The 23,894-nt window shown below is 39.5% G+C and overlaps 1 protein-coding gene across 2 annotated transcripts in view; it reads right to left on the bottom strand.

Moving 5' to 3' along the window:
* The window catches only part of PACRG (parkin coregulated), a 222,065-nt gene that overhangs the window by 86,014 nt on the left and 112,157 nt on the right, over positions 1-23,894 (bottom strand). Inside the window, exon 4 of one of the 2 annotated variants that reach the window (XM_081187953.1) lies at positions 23,357-23,506. The exons of the other annotated variant lie outside the window; for it this stretch is intronic. Coding sequence (XP_081044079.1) covers positions 23,357-23,506 — 150 coding nt within the window. The remainder of the gene's footprint in view (positions 1-23,356; positions 23,507-23,894) is intronic. 2 annotated transcript variants of the gene reach the window in all.

Raw genomic sequence — 23,894 nt, 5'->3', positions numbered from 1 at the left:
CAAAAGCATCATGATCCCATTAATTGTTATGAATGCGAGTCCTGAAGAATATTTGTTGGGTTTCCTGTAAATTTACGCCATCCCTTTATTTGATATTAGTAAAAAAACCAATTTAAGGCATTTTGAAGACTATGGATTTAAGTCAGATTAAGCATATACAGAAGATCCAGAACTGTGTCCTAAAAAATGTTTCATTATAACCTAGTTGTGATCTGTGAGCTGGGGTGCTGCCTTCCCAGCTGCTGTGGCTCTGCCACTTCAGAGGGCCAGGATGTGGTGCATAAGGTCAGTGACTGGTGGGGGGAGCACTAGGTTGTTGTTGGTGCTTTGGTTTTTGTGTGCATACTTGTGAACATCACCATCACCAAAGTGAGGTCCAGCTCCGAGGGCCCTCACCGCGAGATGTGAGGTTACAGGGAACCAGGCAGAGGGCCTTCTCGGTAGTGGCACCCTCCCATCAGATGTCAAGGAAATAAACAAATATCTGACTTTTAGAAGACATCTGAAGGCATCCCTGTTTAGGGAAGTTTTTAAAGTTTGATGTTTTATTCTGTTTTTAATCTGTGGGGAGCTGCCCAGAGTGGCTGGGGAAACCCAGCCAGTTGGGCGGGGTATGTATGTATGTATGTATAAATAAATAAATTTCCCCACCCTTGTCCTGCCCCATCTTGGTCCTAGCAAGCACAGCAGTGCTATAGCCACGAATGCAGCGAAATGGCCTGCCTCATGCACCACAGCTAATCACTAGATGAATGAAGAGAGGAAGGTGTTACCTTCTGATGCTGCTTAAGCGATCTTCTAGCCAGCCTCCATGATGTATGGATCCATTTACATAATCCACTTACATAATCATATCAGTCTTAAAAAATTGTATTAAAATATCTTATATAAATGCAGTTTTTGAACTTTTCTAGACTTTTACTTTCCTATTCAACTCTCAGTTCTTCTTTTCCCCTTCAGTCTAAGGGAGAAAACCATATTCCAATTGGAGCTAATGGCAAATTGAAATTTATGGTTCTGGGTCAAAATTGCATTTCAATACTCTTCAACCCTGTTCTCTTCTCTACAAAGAATTGTCACCCATCCATTTTTGTGCATATATTTCAGATAGGCAGTATGTTTCTAAATTTACTAACAAATGGTACTGAAGTGTGATCATGTTGTAGCCCAAAGGGGTTGGCCAGCTGTTGTTGCTGCTGGTACCTGAGCTGTAACTAAGGGGCAAGCCACATATGCTGTAATTGTGCACAAATTGTACTACTGCAGAAAGAATTTGAGATTGATTGTTTGAACGTGCCTCAATATAAAATTCTCCTTCCTTGAACAAAGCTAGTAGATGAGGGGAACATATATGCTAGAACCAGGACTTTTTTTCAGCTGGAACTCACCAGAACTCAGTTGTGGCACCTCTCATGTGGGCAACACTGCCATTATAAGAAAACAAGAGAGGCATTCATGGTGAGTTTCAGCACCTTTTTCTAGAAAAATAGCACTGGCTAAAACCTTTCTCCCTTGTGTCCTACCTCTGCAAAGGCACTTTCACATGACTTTGTCAAGTCCCTAAGCCAGCTCTGAAATGGCTCAACTGAATTATACTTGAGCAGGAGTAATAACTTATTGCAAGGGTTCCAAAAGCCATGACCGTAAAGTCTGAACCAAAAGAATCTTTGCATATTTGTAATTTGGTATAACTTTGTGGGAATTTTTTGGGGAGTCTCTTCCCCCTACCCCACCACCCTCAGGCAATCTAATATATGGGGAGAAAATTTGGATATTTGGAGATACGAAGTGATTTATGAATTAATTTTCAATACGTTTTGTTTTCAGAATAAAGTAACAATATAAACAAAGAATAGGAGCCCAGTCATACATGGTAGCCTCTTTAGCATTATACCACAGTATTCCTCCAAAAAGTGTCTTAATAATAGTTAAACATACATTACAGTTCAATACATCCTCTCCATGGACATTCCTGATTGGTGGGCAGAGGAAGGGTTTTTTTGTATATGAAATGATCTGAAATGATATGAAGTGTTCTGTGTGAACAAAGAAAAGTTTGACTAAGTATAATCTGAAGGGGGTGGGTAAAACTTTTTAAATTCAGGTTTGTCCTTGAATGTGTGCAAAGTAACAAGGAGCAACTTAGATTCCAAACCACAAAATATAAAAATTATAAACATGGCAGTCAGGGACTGGGAGATAACCCATGCAAAACTTCACAAAAGGTTCTCCCTTTTACCAAATTCCATTTACTCCTAGAAGAGTGTCAATAGTGTTTAACAAGGAGTGATATGTCCTTCACTCATCTAGGTTTGTGACAGTGCAGGAATCTGCCATCTAGAGAAGACCCCAAATTCGTCCACATCAGATTAACCAAAATCCTTTTTAAAGGGCTCTCGCTCTAATGTGGTTTGCATCACTCTGTACCTTGATTACTCTGATGTAGTAGAGCAGATAATAGGGGAAGGGAGAACCAAATAAGATGAAACAGGAATAAGATGAAATACAGAAGTTTCAGAAAAACTCATATAACTGTAGCTCAAGGCTGCTTGACGCTCTTCATGAACTTCTCAAGCACAGACATGCAATTTAGTTGAACCTTTTTTATATAGTTTGGGGGGGAACTGCAATAAAGATGTGTTTTTTTAAAAAAGTTTCTTCAATTTGCCAGCAAGAAGAATACCAGAATTCAGTGTTTGGTGGTGGTAGATCACTATGTGACCTCCAGTAACCCAGTTAGTTTACTTTTCCTGGTTTGATTTTAATTAATTCCTATGATGTTTTTATAATGTTGCACTATTTTAGTGTTGTTAGCCGCCCTGAGCCCGGCTTCGGCTGGGGAGGGTGGGATATAAATAAAATTTATTATTATTATTATTATTATTATTATTATTATTATTATTATTATTATTCAGTCTTTCCATCAGCAGGGAAAAGTAAGCTTCACCTTCAGCCTGTGAAGAACTTCTGCACAGAGGCGCAAAAAGATTCTAATCAGAATTACACTTTCAATTTATGCATTGGCTGTCACATAGTATTCATTAAATGTAGATCCTTCCAGTAGCACCTTAGAGACCAACTAAGTTAGTTATTGGTATGAGCTTTCGTGTGCATGCACACTTCTTCAGATACACTGAAACAGAAGTCAACAGACCCTTATATATAGTGAGAGGGTGGGGAGGAGTATTACTCAGAAGAGTAGTGGGAATGGGTGACTGGCTGATAGGTGTGGTAAACCTGTTGACGACTGTTAACGACTACATGTTATTTGGCTATCTTTAAAAACCTAGTCCTCCACATCAGTGAGAAGAAAATAAAAGAGTGTGGGGTGCAGTGTCCAGTATGTCTACATAAATGTGCCATGGTGCCAGCTTTGTAAGTGAAATTAAGGTGTCATGCCAATAGCATCAATCTGTAGATAGGAATGTTTATTACCAGAGGGACCATGATCCATGTTAATGCATCACATATAAGTGGACAAAGTCAGGTTGTTACGAAGTACATCTAGCTACAAATCCTCCGTAGGCCATCCCAAATAGTTTTTAAGCCACTATGGAGTCAGTTGTAACATGGTGAACAGCCAGAAAGGGATTAGTGAGAAAGACTTCTCCCAATTTGCGGCATACTCAATCTCTCTATGCTAATATCACTTTATAGCATCATAGCGAGACTATCTTTAGGAGGGGAGATTTATATTTGAGAGAAAATAGATTTTAATGTAATATTTCATATGCTACTTGTTTTAGACCATGGAAGCTGTATAATTTATATAATTAATTTGTATCCTACTCTTCCTCCCTGAAGAGTGCCCAGGGTGGCAAACAACTTAAAATTCAACAAAACCAAATGAAGACTAAAGCTAACAAAAAGTATTATTTTTAAAAATGAAAGTATAAATTATTTCATTTTTTCAATCACAAGGAATCAGTTCATATATTATCTTAACATTATGTGAAGGTTTTGGAGGGAGGGAATTGGAATTTTTGCACCCCACATTTAAGAATAAATCTTAAATTGAAGTATTAATTAATTAAGTATAAAGCATAGTTAATTTGTCCACACATACTGCAAACTGCTCTCATTTTCCTTTATTGTCCTCTAACGATCTCATCAAGACTCTATAATTAGTGCAGTAGACTGCACAACACTGGCTTTGCCCCAAGCACAGTTCTTGACTAGTTCACTCTCCCATTGGAATGTAGTACTGATAATGGGCTAGCAATGAGGACACCAAGGGATGTGCTCAATTTTAAAAAAAGCTTTTGATCGCCAGCTTGCAGTGACTGTTTTGGGGCTATCAACATCTGGCCTGAAAATCAAATGACTTTTGTTGTTGTTTAGGTTAATGCTGCAAGGTCAGTTAGTAATTACTTTGGATGTATAAAGGGGGAAAACATTTGAAGATGATATTTTTAGACCATTCATTGTTTACCATATGGATTTCTAAATGTTATTACATGACTCTCCATAATGGGACAATCCACCTATAATTAAACCTTACCCTGATTTTAGCACAGGAACTAATATTTCCCACTGAAGTAAGTGGAACCTAAACATGTTTGTCTTTGGCCATACTGAACAGTAATGTAAAATATGCTCATTTATATTGCATATGGTCTGTGTATTAGAACAAAAATGAATATTTACAAATTTTTGAAAATTGCTGGATTTTCTAACTTTAGTACATAAATCTTCAAGAGATTTCAAAGTACGTTTTGAATTTGCATTCAAATGAATTTGAATACTTGATACTTGATGCATTGCTTGATTGTTTTGGTTTTTGCGTCTTTCAGATATGAAATTTCTGAAGCTGTCAACTGGCAAATATTGCTTTCCTTAGCACAGCATTTAATTAAATACTGTACTGTCAGATACTAAATATTATCATATGCCAACTATCATCTACTAGCTTATATTAAATACTATTGCATGCCGCACATTGACCACTGTCAAATATGATATATCTGTGGTTTTTGTATTACATTTGTGAGTACCTTAGGTTCTTTGCAGGCTTATAAGGAGTTGCTCAGTGAGAATAGCTGAAAGACAGCTTGCTCACTACTACTGGTCTTCCTCTAAAATGTACAGTCATAGCAAAATATTGCATGCATTCTAATATTCACACTCAGTTCATATTAAGTGGTGCTGAGGCCCAAAAGGTGAGCTCTGATAGGGTTGCCAAATGTCCTCTTTTTCCAGGACACGTCCTCTTTTTCATGGGTAGAGCAATTAAAAGTAGAAGTCGGCAAATGTGTCTACCTCTAGTAGGTGCCAACTCTTAGCAGCCCAGTCCTTTTGGGCCATCCCAATAATTTTTGCTGGTCTCCCCAATGTTCAGAACAATCAAGGAGTGGAGCAGGCAGAGTGCAGAGCCAAGCACAGCATGGCGCAGCTTCAGTTGCTGGCAGTTTTTCTTCTTGTTCCTCCTCCTGCTGCTTTATAAGGGAAAGACAGGAGAAGCAGCCCCCAGCCAGTGATGGTGGGGGAACCGGAGGTTGAGGGAGGATGAGCCGCCGGCCAATGAAGCTGCACTGCTGCTGTGTTTGGCTCCTCCCCTTGGCTCCTGTCTCCATGTTATGCATGTGTCTTCATCCCCCTCCCCAATCTTCTGTGCACGCTGGTGCCTATGCTGGTGGGCGCATGTGTGTGAGGCCCATGTCAATTACAAGGAGGGGCAACCTTTTGCCCCATCAGCCACAAGCAGTGGAGGGTTGGTGGGTATGGTTGCATGGCTGATGCTGCCAGTGGATGAGGCCATTAAAACACAAATATGCAACCCATCTGCCCTCACACACACTCTCACCACCCACAGTTTAGGCTGCAGTGAGATTGTAGGGAAGGAGGTTTAAACCTCAGCTTCCCAGTGCTCTTGATGTTCTAAAGCCACACACACACATCTGGAAGCAGCCTACGTTGCTGTTTAGCACTGCAGAAACAGCAATCGTTCTCCCCACTGGGCAGCTGCTGGAAACCAGGGCAATGAAGTGGGTCAGAATAGAGGGCTGCTGTCACTGGCTGTATGCTAGGTTTTGAAGGGAGGGAACAGAGCAAGCTACAGAGTTGAAATCGGAGGCAGATTTAGGGGAGTCCGCACTGGGCACCAAGCCAATAGGACGCCACAGGGGGCACTGCAACAATGACAAACAACTGAAGGTGAAAAGCGGGGGTGCTGAATTCTGGCGTCACACAGAACACCGATGAAATTTTAAAGCCCAAATGGAATTCATGACCTGCATAAAGCTACTACAATTCAGAACTTCATAAAGGTCTTGATAGCCCACCTGTTTTCACTGGTTTATTTATGAAGGATGCTCTATGCTACTGTTAAGCTCCTTTGGGTAGATGGACTTTCAACTGGCTATGTATTTATTATTGATGGTTTTCCTAATGTTGCAACCTTTTTATGGGAGGTATTGTATAGTATTGTATTCTTGTTGAAAAGTGTGTTATTGTGTATTGTATTGTGTGTTATCTGTTATTGTGTAAGCCACCTTAAGTGAGCTACTCATAGAGGCAGGTTATACATCTTATCAGTAAATAAAATTGTACATGTAAGAAAATGGTGTGCCTCATCTCTGTACTGCCCCCTTGAAAAAGACATTAAATATCTTTGAAAGGGGGTGCATTTCACAGGCAGAGAAAATGTTAAAAAATGCAGCCCCTCTTCAACTCAGCCCTAGTGAACTGCTTAATTTCAAGCATAACGTCTATAATTTTTAATTCTCTTTTCATCCAGGGGAGCACAGAAATAGCTTTGCATTTGAAAATGAGGCATCAAAGTGACCCTTTGAGTGCTTTTGCACTTTACGTATGGATGCATGTATTGGTCACAAGGACAAGATAATGATATGGAAATGATGCCTAAAACTGGCATTTCTAAACCAGAAAAAGTGGTGATCATTCAATTGCTCAATATCTTATATTACATACTAACTATAGGTATCCTTTCTAGAATGTCCATTTACCAGAAAGAGATCCTGAATAACAAAGCACTACACAAGAGGAATACTTGTTCAATCTTTGCTGCCTCATATCACCCCAACACTGCAGTACTGAAGGGGGCAAAACAGTACTGAAGGGGGCACTTGAACCAACAATTATTAGCACCATTATTCCACAATACTCCACTACGGTGGTACCTCAGGTTAAGTACTTAATTCGTTCCGGAGGTCCGTTCTTAACCTGAAACTGTACTTAACCTGAAGCACCACTTTAGCTAATGGGGCCTCCTGCTGCTGCCGCGCCACCGGAGCACAATTTCTGTTCTCATCCTGAAGCAAAGTTCTTAACCTGAAGCACTATTTCTTGGTTAGCGGAGTCTGTAACCTGAAGCGTATGTAACCTGAAGCGTATGTAACCCAAGGTACCACTGTATTTTAGAAAGCCCAAAGTATGTATTGTTATATTTTATTTTACTTATTTTGCCACCCTTTCTCCAAAGAGCACAGGGCAGCTCATAACATAAAAATACAAAATGAGAACACAAAATACATACTAAAAGAAAAACACATTTAAAAGGTCAAATAAACGGCCTCGGTCCTGTATACCTGAAGGAGCGTCTCTACCCCCATCGTTCAGCCCGGACACTGAAATCCAGCGCCAAGAGTCTTCCGGCAGTTCCCTCATTGCGAGAAGTAAGGTTACAGGAAACCAGGCACAGGGCCTTCTCGGTAGTGGCGCCTGCCCTGTGGAACGCCCTCCCAGCAGATGTCAAAGCAATAAACAACTATTTTACTTTTAAAAGACAACTGAAGGCAGCCCTCTTCAGGGAAGGTTTTAATGTCTGATGCTGTACTGTTTTTAATATTCAGTTGGAAGCCGCCCAGAGTGGCTGGGGAAACCCAGCCAGATGGGCGGGGTATAAATAATATATTATTATTATTATTATTATTATTATTATTATTATTATTATTATTATTATTATTACCCCCTCCTATAATATAAATATGTGTGAGTGATATAAGCAATATAGACCACTAAGGCATGAACAAATACACAAAGCTATTATTTCTTAGGTATTAATAATATTTGCATTGAAATGTATCTTGGGGCGTAATATGTAGCAGCACATTATGAACTTGTGCTACTGCAGGTAAAGAACAAATCAATGTCGTTTCAACATAGTTCTTGATTATTAGATATAATACAATTTATATTTTTCCTATGCATATCACAAAATGTAATGTTGGAGGTGTTTAGGATTAGCTTCATTACAATGATTAGGTAGCATGTCGGACATGACTAAACAACTAAACAACAACAATAAAAACTACAAGTGAATATAATGAGATACTAACCATCTGAATGCGGTTTGCCTGTATTTTTTTATTTTAAAGTCTTAATATGTAGTATGGCCACCCCAGCCTAATAGCATGGCATGTGACAGAACAAATATAAAGGTGGAAGGAATTTTAGAAGGCAAACAATTCAAATAGCAGAAAAGGAGAAGGAAAAATATTTGGCACTCATTCTGTTCAGAACTGGGACAAACAAATCAACAAATTGTGTTGATTATTGAGTTGATATTCAATTATTTTAACTAGTTGTTCTTTGTATATATTTCCAGGACAAAATTATAGAATGCAATTACAAAAGCCTGCTTGTTCAAGCAAGCACCATATAAATGTGTGTGCAGTCTTATGTTTTCCAGTGGGATGTTTCAACAAAATGCATTTTTCAAGAAATCAGATTTACTAGCTGAACTTCTACAGCATCTATAAAGAGGGCTTTACCACAACTTAAGATCAGACAATTTTCAGGCTTTGTTGCTGTTTTTTTTCATTGGTGCTGTTGAGAATTTCTCATAACCTATTTATTGTTCCCAGATTCCTGGTACTTATCAAAAGAGTGCAGATAGGAGAATTCTTGAGGTAAATATGTACATGAATATCAAAGACAAATCTCTGTTCATACTTGTTAATATAACAGTAGGCACGATCTTATATATTCTTTAAAACAAAACTGAGTGGAGAGTGAATGTACATATGCATGCACATACAAAGAGGGAATAAGAGGCTAAGAAAGTATGAAATGCACTGTAAGGTACTATGGAAACTCGCATCACATTTCCCCCTCTTGTGAGCCATCACAGAATATCAAATAGGCCTAAACAATAGTCCTAAGAGCAATGAACAGAAAAGAATGCCAAAACTCAGTACCCAGTTTCAATTCATGAACAATCCTGGCTTGTTATCCTGACTGATGACTTCCCCCCACTCCAGCTTTAATGAAGCCTTACAAAACTAAATATTCTATTTATTTAATCCTTTCAAAGTACAGAATTTAAAATTAACAATTTCCCCCATAGTATTATGGAGAGTAGAATCCATAATACTACAAGCAACTCAGTACACATTATCATAAGGGTCTGTGGGTCATGTTTTTGCTGTCAGTAGGTCCTGAAACAGGGCATTCTGTGGATAGGGTAAAGGTAGGATATAGATGGCCTTGAATCCAAAGCCCCTTCATTACTCTGAGAGGCCCCAGGATCAGATGTACCAACTACATAAGTTTGGAGCTGGCATAGTTAATTTCCTTCTTCTTGGTTTCAACTGGAGGGTTTTAAAAAACGAGGACATGCACAGACCTCTCGCTCTGGCTGCTGCAAACTCACAGTGGTTTGGAAATGGCAGCTGACACTACTTAAGACTGCTCTGCCATCTTTAGAAATGGCAACCTGACATGCCTATAGTCAGGCTTAAATGTTATGTGTTCACAGTGGCAGCAACCCATAGGGATCTAGATATTTAGAACCACGGAGTAGGAAGGACATGAAAATCAGATTATCAGATGTGTTGATAATCTGTATGTGAATGGGATATTAGGGAAGGGGTAGTGCCTGTGGTGGGGGGCATATTGTGCTCCTTCTGGTCCACACCCTGCACTCAGGTCTCACCTGTGGCTCCTAGAAGCTACCAGCATGCCACAGCAACCACACCCTGGAAAGAAGAACCCAGAGTAGAGTAGAGAGGTTGAATGGTGCCTTGTATGCCTCCTTCCAGCAACTCCTGCAGCAAAGATGGTGTCAAATGGATTGCTCTGCTTTCCTGTGGGCCACATCAGCATGGCTGAGAGGGGGGTCTTGTACTCTGGGCAGCCCACAACCTCTGTACACAACTAGTGCCCCTGGGAGGTCACTTTGGTGCAGCTAACACAGTGGTTTGACTTCACCCCTGGAGGCACATTCCATTGTCGCTCCAGACAGATGAATACCAACAATGACAGCAAGGCTTGACACCTTTTTTTAACCAGCCCACAGAAACTTGATCTGCACAGATTAGAACATAATATTGCTTATCTCCATACTCTGAAAACCTTCACCTTATGATTTCAGCAATTGAGTTGCAGTTAAAGGCAATCTCATTAATAATCCAAAGAAAAAGAAAACCCAGCATTTACATGTGGCAGTGTCAGAGTTTTTTTTCTGAATAAAAATAAGATATATTTCACCAATACTATCTAATAATATTAGAAACTCTTAAAATGGTTTAAGGAATAGAAGGAGGAGGGAGGTACCATTCTATTAGGTATAGAAAAGCTTATGCAATTATTCCCTGTATTACATGCAAACCAAAGGTAAAATATGAGCATTCATTTTTAGTGCTTTTAATCTCTCTTCCCTTCTCAGATACACTGTAATAGATCATATGCTGTAATGGATCATATACAATGATCTATTACAATTGAAGTTTTAAAAAATCTGAAGAGAATGAAAGGGCTAGAAATGCAGTTACTAGTTTTTGAAAAAGACCGTATCTTTGAAGATAGCATTTCATTTCCTGTACTGTATCTTGAATGCCACAATATATTTATTACAGCAGTCCTTTTAAAAGATGTCTCTTCTTACACAGTATCTGCATTTGTGTGATTCTCTAGTTTTCTAAACTAAAATGATTTTTTCAGCAAATAAGATCAAAGGTTGAAATTACTAACCCAGTAGTTGTGTGTATATATCACTCTATCACAAAAAACTATGGGTATTATATTCAACTGAGTCATAGTAAATCCACTGAAATCAATGAACAAGTTTGTCATGATTAACTTGGTCCACTGTTTTAATGGATCTACTCTGAGTATGACTTAAGTCAGATACCACCCTGAATTAGGAGTTAATCCTACCAAACATATAGTAGTTAATTCTGCCATTATGGCACCTCTAAAAAGTGGTAGTACTTGCAATTACATTCACACACGACACACGATTCCCACATAAAATTAGCATTAGGTCAACCATTTTAGAGAAAATATTTCAAGTTACAACAAGCATTAAATTTGTTTTTCTCACCTCAGAAAAGTACAACATGGCCATAATCTAAGAAAATATAAGTGGAGGAAGGCCATAACTCTGGGATGAAATTGCTTATTTTTACTGTGATTGACATGGAATTAGAAAAACACACCTCTATGGCTTGATTCACTTAAAAACCATGTCATAATAATGCTAAATACCCATTGATGATCCAGTAGCAAGCAGGGCAGGTACAGCAATGCTCTTCTGGTTTCCCAACATGACATGTTGCTCCCACTTACCGAGAGGAGAAGCAGCAAAGCAGTGGGGAGCTTGTTTTCTAGAGGTGGAAAGAGATAGTGGATGGTCCTCTGTAAAGGACACATGAAAAGTCTATGTGGTAAATGGCTAATTTTAAATGTCTCATTCTTGCGGTGGTTTCACCATGGAACACACCACTGACCATGTGAATTCTGACGGGCTAAGGCCTCAGCACTTAAGATATTATTTATCTGGATATACTTACCACTTCAAGTCAAAGCAGTTCCCATAAAATAATAAACATACAAAATACAATAATAATATACAGGGTGAATCTTTTAAAAGAGGCCCCATGGAACATGTGTACTCTGTATCCATGGGGCCTCTTTTAAAAGACTCACCCTGCAATTACTGATACAAAGTGTATAACTATGTAAATGTTGTGTGGCAATAAATTACAATTGAGTCAAATCTTGTGAGAAATAACTAAGCGGCACAAAGGATTGCAGTATCCTAGTAAAGAACAGCTTATACAGCATTTACTAACAAAGCATTAAATTGAAGGCCAGCATTATGGTGATGTAGGCTACCTTGGGAGGTAATAATCAAAGGCCATAAGCATGTAAAAGTTTTAATAGATATTGAATAGCCATTTTATGATCAGTTTAATTTCAGAGTAGAGGATAACAGCAGATGGGAATAAAGAGATGTATTAGATCCTTAACAAAACTAGACATGACCTGCTGTGCGGGCAAAGACTGTTCTATATTAACCTTTCCGAAAATCAAGACAGCCAGGTGCACTTTTATGTTTACCATCATTTAATTTAACTAGACAATGTAGAGGAAATATTCCAATGCTGGTGAATATAGGTATGACATTGGTTCATACAGTTAACATTTTGCACCTGAGAGGGGAAGGAATTCCAGAGTAGAGAATGTCCCCTCACATGTCACCACACCCTGTATGTCAAGAAGATTGTGACACCATCACCATGAGAAGTGATGATGATGTCCCCTGATGATCATAAAGTCTGGGGAGGTGTATAAGGGAGCTAGAGACTTTACAGGCATCTGGGTCTCCAGCCATCTAGAGTGACAAACTGAGGCAAACAGTGGTGACAAGTTATGAAATTCTTGCCCTTATTAACAAGTTAAAAATGACAAATCACTCAGTCCTTATGTCAACCATTCAAGAGTTTTTAAAGAATTCAGATGAGAAAATGCTGATCATATAACAAAATAAGTAACTTGTCCCCAAGTTCCTTATTTAGTATCTAAGGACTAAAAGTGACCAATGAAACACCAAACAACACCAAAAGAAGAGATCCAAAGGGGAGTCAGGAAATTACAAACTGGTTAGCTTAATGTCTGTGAGAAAAGCATTGTTAAAGATAGAATTACCAAGCAGTACAAGTCTTGCTGAAGAAGTCATGCCCTCAAAGCAGGAACTGAGCGCATGTTCCCATCAGAGGATATACAGTGGTACCCCGCAAGACGAATGCCTCGCAAGACGGAAAACCCACAAGACGAAAGGGTTTTCTGTTTTGGAGGCGCTTCGCAAGACGAATTTCCCTATGGGCTTGCTTCACAAGACGAAAGCCCATAGGGAAATCTCCGGGGACCTGTTTTAAATTGCTGGCGGTCGGGAGCAAAGACTTTCGCCCACAGCCGGCCTTCAGAAGAGGTCCTGGAAGCGTTCGCTGCCGACCCCCAGCATTTTAAAATCTCCCTGGGACAGCGGAGGCTTCGCTCCCGCCCGCCAGCATTTTAAAATCGCCCCGGGACAGCAGGGGCTTTTAAAATGCTGGCGGTCGGCAGCAAAGCCCTCCTGTCCCCGGAGCTTGTGGGGCGGGAGGTGGGAAGAAGGGCTTTTCTTCCCACCGCCAGCCTTCAGAACAGCCTTCTGAAGGCTGGCAGTGGGAAGAAAAGCCCTTGTCCCCCCCCCCAGCCTTCAGAAGAGGTCGGGGGACAGACTGTCCCCGGATCTGGTCTGAAGGCGGTTTCCCTAGGAATGCATTAATTGATTTTCAATGCATTCCTATGGGAAACCGTGCTTCGCAAGACGAAAAACTCGCAAGAAGAAAAAACTTGCGGAACGAATTAATTTCGTCTTGCGAGGCACCACTGTAGATATTGAATAGCACTGGGGACAAGGGACTGATGAATCATCACCAAACACTATTCTCTGAAATGGCTTTGGGAACAGGAGCCAAACCACTGTAAAATAGTATCCTCAACTCAGATTCCCTGAAGGTGATATAGAAGGATAACATGGTCAATGGTACAAAACACCAATGAGAGATGAAGGAGAACCAACAGGGTTATACGTCTCCTGTCTCTCTCCTGATAAAGGTTATCCATCAGTGACCAGACTGATTCAGTGCCATGATCACAGAATCATAGAGTTGGAAGGGACCCTAAGGGTCATTGGTCCAACGTCCTGCAATGCAGGAATCTCAGCTAAAGCACCCATGGTGTTTAATTGTCCTTTATATATTGTTCCCCGATCAAGGATTCTGAGTTCAATCATTTTGGAAACTGTTGCTAAACCACCTGAATTACATCTAGCCTATCTACTCCAGGACATTGACTCTTATAGAATATTACAGGTTGCAAGATTCCTGAATTCTGTTCTTTCATATAAAAGACTTCATGGAATGCTGCATGACTATTAAAATCTAGTAAATTCTATCCACCATCTTTATATTCAAGGCCACAATATGGTACATCTAGAGACTGTATGCAATGTGAACGAGACTATGCGCTGAAATATTTTAGTTGATATTTTAGAATGTAAAATGCTATTTTATTTACCGATTGGTTTTACCTGGTGGGCTTATAGCCAAATAAAGTATTATCTATCTATCTATCTATCTATCTATCTATCTATCTATCTATCACCCATGGCTGATGGCCATCCAACCTCTGCTTAAAAACCTCCAAGGAAGGAGAGTCCACAACCTCCTAAGGGAGACTGTTCCATTGGTGAACTGCTCTTATTGTCAGAAGGTTTTTCCGTATGTTTAGTCAGAATTTAAACCCAGAAAGTTCACATCTGCCAAGAATACTTGGAGTTGAGAGGTCAACCCCCCCACCTTGATCTCCTTCCTGAAGTACATATACTGCAACAGTAATATTTCTGCCCACCCCCACCCTTTCTCTATCATAGAAACATGTCTAAGCCATTGCTCCAGGTTCGGGTAGCCAGTGTATTGTTTTACTCTAATGGAAACTTCTCTTTAATGCTATCTTGGTGCAGTATATAAATGAACAGAGCTCTTCTGAACTCAAATTGGGACTCAGTGGTTCTTGCTAATTTTCTTTTCCCAAGAAATGGGGGGAATTTCCACAATGATTGATCTAAAATGTTGATTTATAAATAACTGTCATTATATTCCATCAGCCCATCAACTATGCAACGCTTGTACACATATCACTTGTAAAACACACTTACTTGTAATGTAACTGTTTAGCAAAATGATGTTTTATCAAAGCAAAATGTAACAAGAAAAAATAATTATGGTCCTTAAGTGCCGATAATGGGGGGAAAGAATTGCCTGATAGCAGCAGTTTCTTTAGTCTAATAGAGCTGGAACAACAAAATTCAGTATTGGAAAATAAAAGAAAGGCAACATGACTGGAAATTACAGAATGTTGTATTTTTCTTCCAGCAGTGAAGGCAATTGACCATGGGACAAGATTAGCAAGGGATATAGTAATTTCTCCATCACTTGTGTCTGCAAACCAGAAATATTCTTTATTTCACCCATAAACTGTTGACCTGGATACATGGATCACCAGGTGAGGTTTCAGTCATAAATAGTTTATGCAGTGCACTTGCTGATTTAGTGGTATGGTTCGACGATACATCAGAATTTTCACACATAGGTCAACAAGGGGCTGCGTGTGTCATGTGGTTAACTCCAGCAGTATATCAGCCAGTGAAAATTGCAGTAAGCACAAATGTACTATGTGTATGTGGGTGTGTGGGTGTAAAACAAAGACAAAGGATAGAAAGCACATGAGGTAAAAAAAGAGCATAATATGCTTTAAAAGGCATCTGGATAAATTATGTTTCATACATGTGTTGGTATACCAATCAGAAACAAAGCAATAAACAAATTGTTATGTGGGGTTAAAACAATGTAACAAGTAGAATAAAGGTAAAGGTAAAGGACCCCTGGACGGTTAGGTCCAGGCAAAGGCGACTATGAGGTGCGGTGCTCATCTCGCTTTTTAGGCTGAGGGAGAAGGGGTCATGTGGGTCAGCTTTCTGGGTAATGTTGCCAGCATGACTAAACCGTTTCTGGCGCAACAAAACACCATGATGGAAGCCAGAGCACATGGAAACACCATTTACCTTCCCGCCGCAGTGGGACCTACTGTATTTATCTACTTGCACTGGTGTGCTTTTGAACTGCTAGGTTGGCAGAAGCTGGGACAGAGCAATAGGAGCTCACCCAGTCACATGAATTCGAACCACTGACCTTCTGCTGATCAGCAAGCCCAAGAGCCTCAGTGATTTAGACCATAGCACTAGCAGTTCCCTTTCATGAGTGAAGTACAGTAACAAGGGTATGGAACCATTTAGGTTCTCTAAAGTCTTTGGTCGCTTATTACACTGAGAGTACAGATGATGCACTACTCAGTAGACACAGTCCTGCGGCCACCTTGGATACGTGATGAAAACAAGGACAGGAGTGTCTCCCTGTGCAGAAAGTGAATGATTCTCTCCCTTCACACACAACCTGGAAGCAAGAGAGAGAAAGCACCCTTTGTTCCCAGTTCTGTTAAATGTTCAAAGCATCTTTATTCATGTCCCCATTGGCAGCCATGACTTCACTGGAGAAAGTGATGTCAGCATGAAATATCTAGCAGCATCTGGAGTTATATAAGGGATATACTACTTATATGTACTGTCAATGTGACCAGCTATGACAAAATTTAAAGACTGTCTGTAACATGGAACTGGAAATGAGGAGAGGTGGGGCATGTTCCTCCCTTGATGTTCCACAGCTTTTAGAAGCTGTTCTCATTTTTGTTCTGTAAAATCTGAAAGCCAGGTGCAGATACAGCAAAACCAATTTTTCAGAGCATAGCAATTTTGCACTGTCTTTCACAGAAATATTCTCCCTAGAATAGAATTTTAATTGAGTACATTAATTCAAAATATGTGTGACAAATAAATACAACCCATTTGAATCATTAGACAACTTTTTGCTGCACATTTAACATAGAAATATGTCACTTTAAGTAGTGAAACAAATTTTAAACCATATGTCCCCTTGAGATGTAACATATTTGTTTACAAACATGCAACAGAAGTGAAGAACCATTCTGAAAATAAACATAACTTCCTGTAAATCACTTAACCTGCTTTCCAAAAGGAGTCCTAAGAAAAATGTGCCAGCCTATTCCAAGTATAGAACATTCTTAAAATCATCATTGGCAAATCTTCTCCTAAGAAACACAGCGATGAACAATACTAAAACATAGAATCATCTCTTACTTGCCCCACACCGTACATAAAAGCAAGTGTACGGCTGGTAGGGATGGCTTGTGTGAAACAGACTTGTGGGCTGAGTTAACTGGGCCCATGAACTGGTTATCTACACCCCTGTTCTATGCTGATGCTCCACAATCTAGATGAAATTACGCTGTTTTTAATTTAGCAAATTTGCTTTGCTGAGCCAGCTCTACTGAACAGCCAGCAATCTGGTCCCCAGCATTAATAAAGTCAGAACCTGAAGTTGGAAGAGGTTATCTCAGCACCAGACTACTAATTTCCTCAGTCAATTGTTATTTCTGAGGGACTCCTTCAACTCAGAGGTAGGTTCTGATGCATGTCCTCAAGCAAGCATGGTAAGAGGCCAACAACATATCTAACAAGTTCAGGGAGCACCAGTGACTCTTTTGATCGCTATTAGAAAATCAATCAACAGCACAAGTACACTTTTCAGACCCAGTGCTGACCAAAAAAAGTTCTGGAAAGGAGGGCAGAGCTACATTCTATTAAAATGGCACTGCCACCAAAAACAGTAAAACCTTGTTGAGTTTTCTCCTCCGTTATGTGTCCTTACATCATTGTGCTGAGTAGTTCTTTACCTCTGAGAGCAGCAGCCAATGAAAAGGAGTAAGAAAAAAATATGTAGTGTAATGATATCTAGACATTTAAGTTTTACCACTTGAGGAGTGTTCAACATGGAGCTGTTTGTTTTGACTACAGTACCATGTTTCATGTACTACATAGCATTGCATTCACTTTTCTGGACTTCTGGGTAGTCGCAGAATACTTAGGGATTATGTAATTACATTTTATCTGATGTATACTTTATTTGGACAGTTTTTAAAACATGACTTGTTTTTAAAGGAAGCAGAATTCAGGATTCACGTCTGGCCATATAGTGTTTTATATCCACTAGCCAATAATCATTATATTGGGTGGATATTAAATGCCTTGATGTTGTTACATTTGTCAAAATGGAGCACATCATCTGACTTGGTGAATCTTCTATTTTCTTTTTTCAGTCATTTAAGATGCTGAACTAATTAGGCTATTAACACATCAGAAGGAACTGCTAAGTATTAATAACTTTTAATTAATCACTGCTGAGTCAGTTCTATTTCACACAGGCTAATACTGCATTTCCATCTAAGAAATTAAGTCAGTAATTACAAATTATACAGCAATAATAAATAGGAAGTGTTATAGTTTTTCAAATGTGTTAGACGGTATGTTATAAAAACCCGAATACAGATGGTTAGGAAAGCTGATGAAGGCTGCAATCCTATTCGTGCTTATCTAGGAGTAAGCCTCATTGAAAGCAATAGGACTTTCTTCTGACTAGACATGCATAGGATTGGAATGTAAATAAATCAGCCATAGAAAATGCTTGTAACTTTGGCAGAGCTTTCCTGTTACAGCTACAGTGGAACAAAGGGTGGAGAACCTCTGGCCTGCAGACCAATCTTGGCATGCAAGCAAGTCCAATTTGGCCCACCAGGTCATTTCCCCAAACCACACCCATCTACCTATCAGCTGATGGCATGGATCCAAAATTCTTTAAAACACAGAAAACCAAGGGCCAAAAGTGCAGGTAAAAAGGAAATGTGTTTTTTAAAAACAAATGGTCAGCAATCTAAGCATATACATTATTATACATCATTTCAGATCTGTTTACACACACACACACACACACACACACACACACATACACACAAAACTTTGTTAATATATTTAGAAAGGTTTATCTGAGCGTCTCCACCCCCATCGTTCTGCCTGGACGCTGAGGTCCAGCGCCGAGGGCCTTCTGGCGGTTCCCTCATTGTGAGAAGCAAACCAGGCAGAGGGCCTTCTCAGTAGTGGCGCCCGCCCTGTGGAACGCCCTCCCATCAGATGTCAAAGCGATAAACAACTACCTGACATTCAGAAGACATCTTAAGGCAACCCTGTTCAGGGAAGTTTTTAATGTGTGATATTTTAGTGTATTTTTTGTTTCTATGGAAGCCGCCCAGAGTGGCTGGGGAAACCCAGCCAGATGAGCGGGGTACAAATAATAAATTTATTATTATTATTATTATTATTATTATTATTATTATTATTATTATTATTATATTGTTGTTTTATTTTAATTCTCATTTTATGTAGCTGTTGCAGGTCTTATATCTAAAGGAAATAATATTTAAGAATAAATAAAAAGGCACCCAAAACTTGACAAGGATGGCACTAGGCAAGCCCCCTAGAGGAAAACCTTTTTACAAGTGGTGACCCACCACTGAAAAGGCCCATTCTTATGTTTCCCCTCTCCAGACCGCCTGTGGTGGGTGCACATGGAGAAGAGGCTGGGTCAGTTCCTATGGAGAGAGGCAGTCCTTGGGAAAGGGCTGTAGTTCAATGGTAGAGTATCTGCTTGCATGCAGGAGGTCCCAACCCCTGGCATATCTAGGTGGATCTAGGAAAGAACCCTGCTTGAGGCCCTGGAGAGCTGCTGCCAGTCAGTGTAGACAATACTGAGTCAGATGGACCCAATGGCCTGACTCAGGATAAGACAGCTTCCTAAGCTGAAGTACTGGGGCTCTGAGATGCATGATACTTTATAGGACAAAACCAGCACTTTGAATTGAACCCCCAAAAAATTGGTAGCCAGTGCAATCAGTGCTTAGTCCAGCGGTTCTCAACCTGTGGGTCCCCAGATGTTGTTGGAATACAACTCCCATCATCCCCGAGCTCTGGCCTTGCTAGCTAGGGGTGATGGGAGTTGTAGTTCAACATCATCTGGGGACCCACAGGTTGAGAAAGGCTGGCTTAGACCGTCTTGCATCAGTGAGCAACCTGGCCACCAAATTCTACACCAGCTGCAGTTTCCAAATCATCTTCAAAGGCAGCCCCACATATAATGCACTGCAGTAACCTAGTGGTGGCTGCTAAGTATTATGGCAGGGATAGCAAATATGGTGCCTTCCATATGTTTTGAACTGCAGCTCCCATGAGCCCAAACCACTATGGCTAATGGTCAGAACTGATTACAGTTGCAGTCCGATATTTATGAAGTGCACCACATTGACTACCCCTATATTAGGGAGTGGAATCCAACACTGCATGAGCAGAAGGTAAACTCACATAGTAGATATCCACCCCCATCGTTTTTTGGCCCTTGCAACTGCTGAAAAGTCCCTCCAGAAGGGCGGCGGGTATACCAAAAATTGTGGGATGTGTCATATGGGGGTGGGATTAGCTGAAAATGAAGGAATCTTGTGTTCAGATAATGCTACCTTATAAAATAGCACTGTCAGATACCTTTAGACTACAAACTACTAACACTAGAATACTAATTCCACCAATTTAGGCAGGATTTCAGTAGGCAACAGGTGGCCTTAACCAGATTATTGAGATGTGTGTGACTTACTTTAATGTGTTTAAATCCAGACGGTTAGTGACTAGACTTAAGATTCTGTGAGTGGTTCCAGTTAACACTTAATACGCAAAGTAAGTTTGTATTGCATAACTGTGATTACAAGTCTTATAGTTAACTCTAGTGGTTCCCCACTAATCTATAGATAAACTGTCAGGAAGTATTGCATATGTTCAAAGTTCTGATTCCAGAAGTTAATGTCTTTTCATGGGATGGTTTTACTCACTTTTACTCAGAGTAGACCCAGTGAAATGAAGTAACATGACTAAGTTTGGTTCATTAATTTCAATGGGTCAACATTTTATTGACCAACAATGATGGCCTTCTATTACAAAAGAAGCTTTTAACGCTTTAACTTTTAGCACATCTGGGCTTACAGATATCAAAATGATTAACTTAATTTAATACATCTTAAATCTGTGCCTTTACTCTGTATGCTGCAGAGGTCAACAGGGTTTTGTTTCAAAATATTCTGGGCTGTTTAATCTGCACAGCATTCCACAAACAGTTATTGATCACTACTGAATAAGATAAATTGATGACATGAAAATGTTTTTACTTTATAATGCATATAAGCCATTACAGTCGTTTTCACTTGACAGCATATAATAGTTGTTAAAGCAGATCAATGGCATTTCCATTTACCTGACTATGTTATGCAAAAAGCATTTACTTGATACAACTGTCTAACACTTATCAAACTAATTTCCACTTCCCATGCTTTATATAATATCCATAGAATACAACACATGACAGTGCTAAGCTTTGAAGATTCCCTTTGGTCCTCCTGCATCATAAATTCTGTCTTCTCACTAAAAAGCATAAAATGCATTCCTAATTCTTTTAAGCATTTATTTACCTCAGGCACCTTCAGAAAACTCCATTTATAATATGAACTGCACAACAAGGGTTCATTATTTTAACAACAAAAATAAAACACTTTCAGATACTAAAAAATGGGTTTTTCTCCCCCATTGATTTGTTTTAAAATGCACCTTGTAAAGAAACACCAAATTTTGGTACTGTATTGAGTTCCAGAAGGTAATAGATTCAAGTTGTGTCACAGGGTTGACAACAGACCTAAGCCATGTCACAGACATTATATTTTTCTTATTTTTTAATCTCCAGAAATATTTAACTATTGGGTTCTCAATGAATAAGAAGAAAAACCAGATACCAGAAAATATGGCAGTGCAACTTCAACAGACCTATAGCCAGGGCTTTCTTTTTCAGCCGGCACTCACCAGAACTCAGTTTCAGCACCTCTCAGGTGGGTGCCATTGCCGTTATAAGAGAACAAGGGAGGCGCTCATGAGTTTCAGCACCTCTTTTTGTAGAAAAATAGCACTGGTACAGCAATTATAAAAGCTTATTGCCTCAAATATTTTATTCATAATTCTAATAGTCTGACCAGTGTAGAAGTGTAATTTACTTTTACATGGTCCTCCATCTATTTAAAGCATAATTTTATAATGTTAAAAACTACAAGAAAACCAGTTTGATTCAATTCTTCCCTCTCCTTAGATGAGTTCTTAATATGATTCTGGAGAGAATAGCCCCAGACTTAAGGGGGGGAAAGGTTCTACTGGGTAACCCCTATTTATTTAAAATTTTTAATTTGCTTTGTATTTCGCTTTCTCAAGAGAAGGGGCAGCACCACACATGAAAAGAGATGGACACAGAAAGTGGTTGCATCCATTTAAGAGAATGGAGAGAAGCCTGCTTGCTCTGAAATTCCATGTATGTCAGAGCAATGAACTGTCACATTTCATCGACATTCCACAATTCTCCATACCACCCAGAGTGCCTAGGACAACCCAGTTAGATGGGTGGGATACAAATAATAAAAATATTATTATTATTACCTTGATGCTGCTCATTCCCATTCTTCTAGCCACATCAGATAGCATTTTAATGGTTAATTGGCTAACAATACACAATTTGCATCGATCAAAAGTCCCCAACTCATTTAATAGCCCTTTCCTCCCCAAGTAACAACTACTGTTGCTGTATCACCTAAACTTTATGGGCCATGAAGTAAGTTACAAATTAATAAGATTATGCATAGGGTGGCAATGTGAGTGAAAGGTAAGGCTTGTGAATATGTTACTGAAATACCAGATTTTTATTTCTATTTTTGACATCTCGCAAATTGTATTATCTTAATTAGCCTGGCTTCCAGCAAACCCAGTTAGTTTCATCTGCATTGCTATACTAAAATAATAGAACAAAATGTTAAGGTAATTACTTAAAAGTGACCCATCCAACAATATATCAAGCGGTTTTGAAGAGGAATGGCAGTTTGGTTGAGGCATGCAGAGTTTATACACTAATTCTTCATTAAGTAAACTTCATTTTTAAAGACATAAAATGAGATTTTTAATGAAGTAAAAATACTTCCCTACTGAAATGTTTAAACTGCTCAACAGCAAGACTACACAGCTTAGCTAGAGCAACTTTATAACAACAGGAATATAAAGAATTTGGAATAACAAATTCCTTTAAAACTAAATTACCTTTCAAACTGAATAAATCAGTTTAAAACTTTACTTATATTGGGTACCAAGGCAGGAAATAATGACACCAAACTTTGCCAATTAGAAAAGTTCTGAGAAGGATCAAGAGGTAGAGTCTTAACTTGTCAGGTGAAAGCAGTGCAGGGGTGTGTGCAATCTATTAATGAATTAAGTGCTACAAAACTTTACAAATTAATTATTGGTAGATTACAGAGCTGCTCCAGTGCTTCTGTAATGTGTTGAATAAGCTCTACCAGTAAGAAGTAATAAATGAAGTTGTTAATTTTGCTCCATCCCTGGAGAACAACAGGAGAGGGTGCCAAATGTATCTGAGTTTATATGCAGTAGTAAAATCTAACTGTGCTGTTAATTAACCCTGCCTCAAGCCCCTCCTGGCTGGAGGGCTTGCTAGGTGCGGTAACTGCTAGGATCACTCACCATTCATATTCTTAAAGATGTTTAAAATGGGGAGAATCTGTCGATAATAGGGCACTAAGGCTTCCCCCACCATGTCAGCTGACACAACCAGGTGCTGGAGAACTTTGAGCGTGATGCAGATGACCTGTCGGTTTCGAAGGTTCAGCGCATCTTTGATAAAGGAAAAGAGACAAGCAGAAAACAGAAGAATTAATTTCAGGAATGTACAAGGGAGGGGGAGAAATCCTCTAATGGACAAATTTAATTAAACTGTACTCTGCTGGGGATTGTAAGTGGGCCTTTATTAGCCCAGCTTTGAAGGAACCCAAAGATGGATTGCAGCCCCAATGTTATAAAACACTGCCTTGTCTGACTGTTATTTGTTCCCACAATTTGTGCTGACTCCTCACTAACCCCAAGAAGGCAGCTCATTATTCCTCCTTGCTGCCTATGTTACTGTTTCCAAAAAAGAAAGAAAGAAAAAAAGCTATCAGTAAGTACCACTGGGACTAATGGAACCGCGAAGGCAACCCGCAAATGTTGACAATAGAGACATTCT

Source organism: Podarcis bocagei (assembly GCF_964188305.1).
Source record: "Podarcis bocagei genome assembly, chromosome: 3".
NCBI classification, from domain to species: domain Eukaryota; kingdom Metazoa; phylum Chordata; class Lepidosauria; order Squamata; family Lacertidae; genus Podarcis; species Podarcis bocagei.
Note: the sequence above shows the minus strand (reverse complement) of the source record. Positions and strands in the feature narration are given on the sequence as shown.